This window comes from Capsicum annuum, chromosome 6, assembly GCF_002878395.1.
Source record: "Capsicum annuum cultivar UCD-10X-F1 chromosome 6, UCD10Xv1.1, whole genome shotgun sequence".
Taxonomy (NCBI): Eukaryota; Viridiplantae; Streptophyta; class Magnoliopsida; order Solanales; family Solanaceae; genus Capsicum; species Capsicum annuum.
Window position 1 is genome coordinate 100,439,317 of NC_061116.1, and position 11,128 is coordinate 100,450,444.

The 11,128-nt window shown below is 33.2% G+C and overlaps 1 protein-coding gene across 1 annotated transcript in view; it reads right to left on the reverse strand.

Moving 5' to 3' along the window:
• Nucleotides 1–10,919, reverse strand: part of LOC107873231 — a 71,412-nt gene extending 60,493 nt beyond the window's left edge. The window contains exon 1 of the mRNA XM_016719991.2: nucleotides 9,808–10,919. Within this exon, the coding sequence (XP_016575477.1) occupies nucleotides 9,808–10,659 (852 nt within the window). The 5' untranslated portion in view covers nucleotides 10,660–10,919. The remainder of the gene's footprint in view (nucleotides 1–9,807) is intronic.
• Nucleotides 10,920–11,128: the final 209 nt, after the last annotated feature.

An 11,128-nucleotide genomic window follows, 5' to 3' on the forward strand; every position in this document is an offset into this window, starting at 1 on the left:
ATATATATATATATATATATATATATATATATATATATAATGAAATAATATAAAAATACTAAAGATACATTATTGATAATTAAAAATTATCTATTAAAAAAATAAAGCACAAATTAAAATTTTTATTAGAAAATTTAAAAATATATGTTATTTAATGTTAGTTTAAAGTTATTTTACATGTAGATTAATTTATCTATTATATCGTACTCTCTTTATTTCTTTTTATTTGCTTTATTTAGGTTAGACACACACCTAAATCTTTTACTTCTATAAAATTAAAAATAATTTGACTAATATACACCTAATTAAAATTTATGCCTCTTTTCAAATCAATAATGATTACATTTATTGAAGAAGAATATAATAGAAAGATTTTGTTCAAACTATTCTTCAAAGATTAAGGGGGCAAATATTTAGGAATACAAACACAATTCAAACGAAACAAATAAAAAAGAATGAATGAAGTATTATAAATTTTATTTTTAAGATTACAAATCTCAATTTTTATGAAAACTTACATATCAATATATTTATATAATATAGTTAAAATTCTTTACACTGATCATTTAATGTACTTCAATCTTTTTAAGGAAAAAATTATGAGTAACTCTCTTGTTGTGAGGGGCACATGTTTGATGAATGTGAGTGATTTGTATGATGTCCTTGATCGAACGATATACATGAGTTTGCTACTTGTGGAGTTTATTCTTGAGGTTAGGATGTTTTGGAAGTAGGATTCTTGAGCTTTCAAGTGTGTATAATATGCTTAGTGTTGTAAACTTGTATTCCGTGTAATCATTGTAGTGCTAGCTTGAATTTCTTACATATAGTAGAAGTGTGGAGTCTCTTCAGCTCATGGTGTTTATAGTTAAGAGTTGTTCGAGGATGAACAAAGCTTTAAGTGTGGGGTGGTGATGTTGGATGTATTTATGTATGCTAGCGTTACTATTCTAGCCTTTTTAGCCTTATTTTGAGGATGATTCTTATGCTATACGTGTTTATATTGATATAAATGAGCATTTATGTGTCCAAGTACGTGTTTACAATGTTTAATGGTGGTTTCACATTAGTTTTGATTCAATTTGAGCATTTACAGTTCAACCGAGAAAACTAGTGTAACTAGCTTGAGCTAGGTGTTTTTCTAGTCTATTGGGTTGAGTTCTAATGTGTTTTAATGAGTTCTTAAGGTTTTTATTATGTATTTATATGTAAAACAACTTAGTTATAATGTTCAAGGGTCAATTGAATCAAGAAAAGACTCAAAACAATGAGTTAAAGCTCAATGTGAATTTAGCCTATGCTTAGCTCGTGTTTCTAGTTCATCGTTGAGGATTTTGTGTTGTTTTGAGCTATAAATTGTTGTGTTTAATTCTATAGGATGCTTGATAAATGGGTTATAATGTTATATGAAGGATATACAAACTTTAAACCAAGTGGAAACAACTTAAAAGGGCTCGAAAATGACTACGGAAGCACAAGATACAAGCTAGACACCAATTTGGACCCCTGGAAAGTTTTGAGCGCGTGTGGTGTATATGTTTGGCCATTGGGCACGTGCTGCATGCCATTGGATTCAGAAGGGGCCCAAAATGGTGAAACACCACGTCACGGAGCTGTCCCAATTCGAAATTGTCCTAAAACGGTGTCTCAACGCAATTGCACCGCTTAGCGCCAATGACCTAAATCGGGAGTTAAGTGCCCAGTTGTGCCCAGGATGCCATTTGACACTGTGGCGCGTCAATGACTAAAATCGGGAGAAAAGTGTCGAACTGAAGGAAAACGACATGGAAACCTAATCCAAGTGACGTTATGACTTATATACTATAAATATAACGTCTTAAAACACGTTTTGGGATATCTTTGAACCCCTAGATCACTTGGAACAACATTGGAGGCAACAAAAACTTCTTTTTAGGTTTTTATTGCTTTAACTTAGCTTTATTTTATGGTTTTAATCATTCATACAATTAATTGGATGTTGATTATGGCTATGAGTGGCTAAAAACTCCCTTTCCAGGGTTGAAGCCAAGAACATGATTATTATTGCTATGGATTAAGTTTGTTTTCTTTGTTTATCAATATTGGTTGTTTGTTTTTTCGCGTTTTAACTATTTTAAGGATTCGCGACCCTTAGAATACATCCATTGTTAACCTTGTGAACTTGGGAGATGGAATAGGGCGATAGAACATGAGAATAAGCAGAGTATGGTTCTTGAATCTTTATAAAATAAGAAACTTGAATTACTATTTAGGACAGAGATGTACTTAGATACTTTACTTGATTCATATGTAGGATGATATTTGTTGAAAACTTAAGTGAATTATTACATCTCCGCTCGACGATGTAGGTGTAAGGTTCAACTTAGGTAAGAGATTAGAGGTTGGGAAACCATAATCGCGCAATCAACCCTACGAATCAACAACCAAGATAAGAAAGTTAACGAATGAAATCCAATAGCATAATATGATTGTTCAGAGTGCTTCAACGCTGGGTTTTCTCCTATTGATTATTACAAGATCTTTACTTTACGCATTATTTAATTTACTTGCAATATACAAACTCAATTCTCTCTTTTGGTTACTCTCGCATCAAGTGAATCTAAATTGTGAACTGAAATCAAATCGTTGCCAAATCTAGTCTCTGTGGGATCGATAACTCGGCTTTCTTGAAGGCCACTATATTACTTGGTAGACCACGTTCACTTGCATGTGCGCTTGGACACTGTCAGTTCCCTAATTAAATTCCTCTATTTCAAATTAATAATGATTACATTTATTAAACAAGAACATAATAGGAAGATTTTGTTCAAACTATTTTTGTGAAATATTAAAGAAGCAAATATTTAGGAATATAAACACAACTGAAATGAAGCAAATAAAAATATATGAACGGAGTATTATATCTTATTTTTATGCTTACAAATCTCCATTCATAAGAAAACTTACATATAAATATATTTATATAATATAGTAAAAGTTCTTTACACTGAACATTTTAATTATGTACTTTATTTTTTTTAAAAAAATTACCTTTTGAATATCTGTTTTGCGAGTTAACATGCACATCAATTGTGATTACACCTAAAATTCATAAGTGAATATAAAAACTGTGCGTTCGAAACCTTATATGAATATTATATATGTAATTCTTTTTCATTTCTAGTAAAACATTTATAGATTAATCTAATGACATTTTTTTAAAATTATTTGATAATGCACAAAAAAAATATCTTTAAATAGGTTAATCACTTTAAATTTTAACCCACCAAATTCATGCGTAATAGTATTTTTTCAGTAAAAAACTAAAATATTAAAAGATTGAAGTACTTAAATTCTTGACGGAGTCAAATTTCATTTTAAAAGTTTAAAATATAAGAAAATAAATATAAGAATAAAAAATTAATATTTACCACAAAAAAAAAAATTAATTTCATATAACTAATCTAATATTTCAGGAAAGGAGATTCAAATTCTAAATTTGAGTTTATTTAAAATATTACATCGTAAATAATATGGTTAAATAAGTTGAAACTTAGAAGTAAAAATATTGTTAGCCACATAATGGATTCACTTAAAAAGTATAGACAGATAAGCTCTTTATTGATATTACTACTGAGAAAATAATTCTACTAGTTAGATGTAAAATAACAAATATATCGTTGATGTTCTCCAACTCACTCTTCTCTATAATAATAATAAAAATATATAATAAAATAAATATAACATATATTATAATAATTATAAAATAAAAAAAAGTGACAATAGAGCAGCTCGAGCATGCACGATGTGGTCAATATGCCTGCTTTCCAATAAAGGGCATTTTCGAATTTTCACGATTTTCATGCTTAAAGGCTATTGTAACTTACTGTTTATACTTGTACCATTTCAGTTTAATTATTTATACGTAAGCAAAACAACAAAAAGAGGAGCGGGCAACTTCTCTAGATTTGTGGCTCTTCAGCCACGTGCTACATGCCTACACATTGACTCTACTTTAATCCTGTCTCTTTGAAATTGATTATTAGTACATACATTTAAATTGGTTATATATATTAATATTATATTATATAATATAGCATATATGAGGGGTAGAGTCGTTGAATGCATTTCGACGCGATTGTCATGAGTTATACTTATATAAGAGAGGATCTTGAGATTTGGTAGTTCTTACACGAACTTTTTTTGATATTTTAATTTTTTAATGAAATAAATTACTATATATGATAACTAAAAATATTTTTTATTACATATTTTTATTTTCATTTTTATTCTTGTTATTAAATAAGATCATTTCACTTGAATTTTTATAATTAATTTCTTTTTGCTAGGTGTTAGATAACTATCTAATTAAAACACCTTTCATTTTAAATCAACAACCACTTTAACTAAAAGAAAAAATTCAAGCTAACTTTTAATAAAAAATAAAATTTTTAATAATTTCAAGGTGGACATGGTATGATATATACCGAATATCATACTGAATCAATTTTTTTATATCGTCGTATGAATATTTGGTAGGAGCTTTAAATTATTATGGTATTTGATGCGGTATTTGATATTTTTATACAATAAATATCGAAATACCGTATACCGCACCGAAGCTTTAAATTTTTTGCACATTTTTTCATTATATTTGTGGATGGTACTTTTATACATAATTTTTTTAATTTAAAAGAGGCAAAATGACCTTCTGAACCCCTATACTATGTCGGTTTTGTAAGTTGGACACTTCTACTTACATGTTTGTCATCTGGACCCTTAAACCATTCAAAAGGAAACATTTTGCTCCCTTTGACCGTTGACCTTGCCTATGTGGCAAGGTCATGCTGACTAGGAAAAGGAGAGTGTACCCACTCGCCTGGGGTGCGAGTGGGGATCATTTTTTGGCCAATTTAACATTAAAGTAATTAAAAAATAAATTTAAAAAATATAAAAATATTTTTAAAAATTTTAAAAAACTTTTAAAATATTTTTAAAATAATTTAAAAATATTTTTAATTTTTTTTAAATAAAAATGTCTTTATAATTTAAAAAAAACATTAAAAAAGGATCCTTTTTTTTCCTCCATCTTTTTTTAATATAAAGATATTTTAATTTTTTTTTGTAAAATTAAAAATATTTTTATAATTTAAAAAAAAATTAACAAAGGATCCTTTTTTTCCCTTCATCTTTTTTAATTCAAAAATATTTTTAAAAATCAAAAAATTATTTAAAAAATATTTTCAAAAATTTTAAAAAATATATTTTTTCCCTCCGCACACCACCCCAGCCCGTCCCCACCCCCATACCCCCAACCCCTTCTTTTTTTCCTCCATCATTTTTAATTTAAAAATATTTTTAAAAATATAAAAATAATAAATTTAAAAAAAAATTCCCACCCCTCCCCCTCCCCGCCCCACCCAACCTCCCCCACCCCCACCCCTACCCCAGCCCATCCCACCTCACCCACCCCTCTCCTCTATCCCTCCACCCCAGCCCGTCCACAGCCTACCCAGCCCCACATAACCCCTCCCCTTTCCCCAGCCCCCCACCCTACCCATCCCGTTCCCATCCCACCCAACCCCACCCCACCGACAACCCCCATGGCCCTCGCAGCCCCATCCCCACCCCACCCCAGCCCCTTCCAGCTCCCACACCCCACCCAAACACACTTCCAGCTCTCTCCCTCTCACACACACGCTCACTTTTTTTTTTAATTTTAATTTTCCCTCTCAATTCAATTTCTTTCATTTTTTAATTTAAATTTAAATTTGAAATCTTTTTATTTTTTTGGGGATTAAAATTAAAATTTAAATTGAAAGTGAGTGATAGTGAATATTGAAAAAAAATATGAATTTCGCTTAAAAAAATTAAACTTTGTGAATTTGTTAAAAATATTCAAATTTAAAAATAAAAAATTTATTATGTTTGTATGCATGAATTTATAGTTAAAAATTTAAATTAGTTGGAGAAGAATTTTAATTATTTGGAATGGATTTGATGTTTAATTTGTGAGCAAAAATAAAAAGTTGATTATTCAAATTCTTTTACAATTTATAAATTTTTCTTATTTAATTAAATTAATTTTAATATTTAATTTGTTATGTAGCATTTTAAAAATGACTTGGATTAAATGTAATTTTTTTTTTAAATGACGTGGCAGACGTGTCAGTCGTGTCAGACGTGGCAGCTGACATGACAGCTGATGTAGAGGAGAGTGTGTTACACTCACCAAAAAAGGGTTTAAAATGTTGCTTTTAGTGGGTTCATGGGTCTAGATGACCAACATATAAGTAGAAGTGTCCAACTTATAAAACTGACATAGTATAGGGGTCCAGAAGGTCATTTTGCCTTTAAAATATTCAATGAAAATTATTTTTAACACATTAAATCAAACATTGTATAAAAAATAATTTAAGTATAATAAATGCAATTATATTAATGCAAACATTGCTAATACATCATATTTTGTATTATTCTTATATAGGCTACCAAATAATTCCTTAGATTCACAATTATTTTCTCCGTTTTTAAATACGTCACTTTTTTAATTCACGTCTCTTAAAGAAAATATTAAGTAAAAGTTAATTCGATCAAATTACACTCATTGATTATTTATCTCTATTTAATAATTCTCTCCTTTGCGTTATATATGAACTAGCATCTTTCATATTTATGACAAAGAGTAAATGTAGAAATAAATAATTAAGTATGTCTTAATTTTTTAAAGTGATATATTATAAAATATTTATTTTTAATAAGCATGTCTAGTATTTGGAGACGGCAGAAGTACTTAAAACACCTCAACTTAGTCATCTTCGTGTCAATTAATGTGGTCAAATCGACAAAAAACCTAGTACACTATTCAATTTTAAAAATCTTAGGGCGTAAATATGATCAATACTTGTTTATTTGTTTTAAAAGAAAAAACAGAGCAAACAAACTATAATCATCTATCATATAGAGCTGTTTATTGATTGAGTTGATTTTGAATATTATTGATACAACTTATTATTACCGATTTATAAATATGTTAACCATTAACATATTATTTAATTTTAATTGATTATTAATCATTAATAATTTAATAGTCGATTTACAGTCGAAAACAGGATATTAAACAACATTAAAATCAAACTCAATTTTATCAAATATGAAACCCTCAGAATCTATTATATTTGAGCTGCCGAGTGGCAATTGGTGCATATTCATGACACAAAAGTTAATTAGGAGAACATAAACGACACACATATATTATTCACTTTGAACATTATAGCTGTGGTGCAGAATGAACATTAAAAACAGAAGAAACCAACTTTTAGATGGACCAGCTAGCTAGTTTTTAAATTTCGAGTTCGTATTGTGTACTAGTTTAATTTCCTTTCCAATAATTACCATGTGATAGCTTTCTGGTTAATAAAATATGCGCCAATTAGCAATTGGTCAAGTGATATCATATACCTAACGGTAAATGTAATTAAGTAGTAATAATTATTATTGCAGGTTATAGGTTAGCTCGGTTGTTAGAAAATCTTAAATTATCACAGAACTGTTAAATAAATTAATAATATTTATTTTTAACAATTGGGAGCACTAATTTTACCTGAAATATTCAAACCGTAATCTATACAATACTCAGACAAGCATAAAAATTAAGGTAATACCTTATACTTGGAACTTAAATTAATTAATGACTTGTACGTAGAACTATTCAATAATTATTTTAGTATATTTGATAATTCTACGACATTCGACAATATTTGAAAAAAGGTCTTACATGCACATTTCCATCAAGTAATCATTAATTACTATTTTCAAAATATATCATTTCCGAAAACAACAACAACAAACACAGTGTGTTCCCACAAAATAGGGTCTGAAGAGGGTAAGATATACGCAGTCTATACTGCTACTTCCGAAGAAGTAGAGAGGCTGTTTCCGATAGACCCCGGCTCAAGATAAAGAATCGTAGACACGGAGATGGATTACATAACAGAAGAAGGCGTAAGGAATAATAAAAAATAAATTAGAGCAATACGAAAATACGAGAGATAGTGCAACACGAAATAAGAAAATAACAACTGAGAAATTATGAATGGGACACCCACGTATAAGTAACAAATACTCACAGCCATAGACACCTATGAACACAATCCTAGAATTACTAACTCGGCTACACAAGATCTCTCCTGCTGGATAGTTACAACCCACACCCTCTCGCTAGCCTTCTACCCTTATTCACGACCTCCATACCTTACTATCTAGGGTCATGTCCTCAGTAAGCTGCAACTGCTCCATGTCATGTCTGATCACCCCCCTCCAGTATTTCTTCGTCCTACCTCTACTCCTCATGAAACCATCTAACACTAGCCTCTCACACCTACAAACTGAGGCATCCGCATCCCTCTCCATCACATGTCCAAACCATCTCAACCTTCCTTCCTGCATCTTGTCCTCCACCGATGCCAGTCTCTTCTCCCGGATAATCTCATTCCTAACTCTGTCCTCTCTAGTAAACCCACACATCCAACACAACATTCTCATTTCCGCCACCTTCAATTTCTGAATGTGGGAGTGCTTGACTGGCCAACATTCCGCGCCATACAACATGGCCGGACGGACTGTTACTCTATAGAATTTGCCTTAAGCTTAAGGGCACTTTCTTATCGCATAACACTCCCGAGGCAAGCCTCCACTTCATCCAACCTGCTCCAATACGATTAATGGCATCCTCATCAATCTCACCATTCCCCTGGATCATAGACCCAAGATACTTAAACATATCCCGCTTACAAACATCCTGGGAGTCCAACCTCACCACTACATCGTCCTCCTGCCTCAAGTCATTAAACTTGCATTTTAAATACTCCGTCTTGAATCTATTCAACCTGAACCCCTTCGACTCAAGGGTTTGCCTCCAAACCCCCGATTTGTCGTTCACGCCGCTCCGCGTCTCCTCAATCAGCACTACATTATCCGCAAATAGCATACAACAAGGCACCTCGCTTTAAATACTCCACGTCAACACGTCCATCGCCAACGCATATAGGAACAAACTAAGAGCCGATCCCTGATGCAATCCTGTCTCGACCGGAAAGTGGTCTGAGTCTCCTCCTGCCGTCCTCACCCTGATCTTTCCTCCATCGTACATGTCCTTAATAACTCCGATATTCGCCACTGGGACCCCTCTCACCTCCAAGTACCTCCAAAGAACCTCCCTCGGGACTTTAATTATACGTTTTTTTTAGGTCGATGAACACCAAGTGTAAGTCCCTCTTCCTTTCTCTATACTGCTCCACCAATCTCCTCACCAAATGGATTGCCTCTGTCGTCGAGCTACCATGCATAAATGCAAACTGATTCTTCGAAACAGATACAATCCTCCTCAATCTCCGCTCAATCACTCTCTCCCAAATCTTCATAATGTAACTCAACAACTTAATACCCCCTATAGTTATTGCAACTCTGAATGTCATCCTTGTTTTAACAAAGCGAAATCATTGTACTCCATCTCTAAGCCTCAGACATTCTCGTCGTCTTGAAAATGTCGTTAAATAAATCCGTCAACCACCTTAGACCTGCCCCACCCGCATACTTCCAAAAATCTATCGGAAAAGTAATCATTAATTACTATTTTCAAAATATACCATTTCCGAAAAATATTTCTTAAACAAGCGAGTTCACTCCCTACGTTTTCCATTTTAATTTATAATAATTTATCTAACACACGTTAATGAACCGAGAGTATCCATCAAACCCTTATAGTAGCAAAATGGAAACAGAAAAACTGAAAAAGAATAAAAAATTTAAATGGCCAACATAAAATACCTGGTGGAACCCACGTTCTCTTGTAAGGGAGATGCCTAGCTCGCCCACACAGGCCCACACTCGCTGATCCGACCCGTAGAAGTTGAAATACCGGCTGAGGCACCCATCCATTATCCGCACTAGCTCCGCCGCTAGCGGGTAGCTAATGGCAAAACCCCCGCCGCCGAACGCCATGTCGTAGGCGTGCATCACATCCTGTTCCACGCTCTCCGAGTTCCCCCCAATGTAGTACATCTGCCGGTGGTCGTACTTTGCTAACACTGTGACTAAGTTGTCCGTAAAAAAAACGGTATCATCATCTCCCATCACGAACCACCTCGCGTTTGGTAACCCGACCTGGAATGAGTCCACAATCACCCGGGAGATTCTGACTGCAGACTGCGAGCTCGTGAACTTGAATTTCTTCCAGTCAGATGAAACTCGGTAAGGCGGCGAAGCATCTGGCCATGTTGAATTCGTGTCCGGTTCTTCGTCGAGCCAAACGAACCCGCGAGTGATGTTTGGTTTCCACCAGAGCTGCGAATAGTGTTTCCGGTCCTTCCAGGTCCGAGCTGACCCGCCTACTCCGAAGACGATATGCGAGATGTTGGTTGGCGATAGAGAATCATGGGTGGCTGCGGAATTGTAGTCGCAAGCGGCCGGGTTGAAGCATTTACTCGTCTCGGAGCGAAACCATAAGTCATGTCTAACAAATGACGAGTAAAGAACCAAGGATATGGAAACAAGGAAAAGGAACAGCGAAACAACCTTTAAGGATGTCGTAAAGCGATCACACTTCTTATCCTTTGGGAAGATAACCCGGAACGGCATAAGTAGGTCGTTACCCGATTGTCCTCTCGTCTGATCAGTCATATGTTTTTATTGAAAAAAAAAAACTCTGCAACAAACACAGTTACTTAGCTTGCAGATGAGATTGCATCTCCGAAAACCAAACAAACTTCAGTTGGACTCAAACTTCTCAACCATAAGACGGAGAGAGGAGTGGGGTAAATGAACAGTGTATTGACCTGGTCTACTGTGGTCTGTCAGGACGTGCTAGTAGGAGAAAATTGGGAACATAAATTGTGGTACGCTACTACGTGGAGAATGGAGATGGAAAATTAAGCGGATCAGTTGGATACTGCCATCTGTATCCTTTTATCACACTAAAATGGTTGCGTAATACTCCATCCGTTAACGAGTGAATTGTTAGAGTATTTTTTATGTTTTAAAATAAGTGAATGATACACAATTTAAGTTAGATGTTGAAATTTTTCTTTAAATTTATTCTTCATTAAATATGCATTGAAAGTAATATATTATGTATCTTTATTTTTTTAAA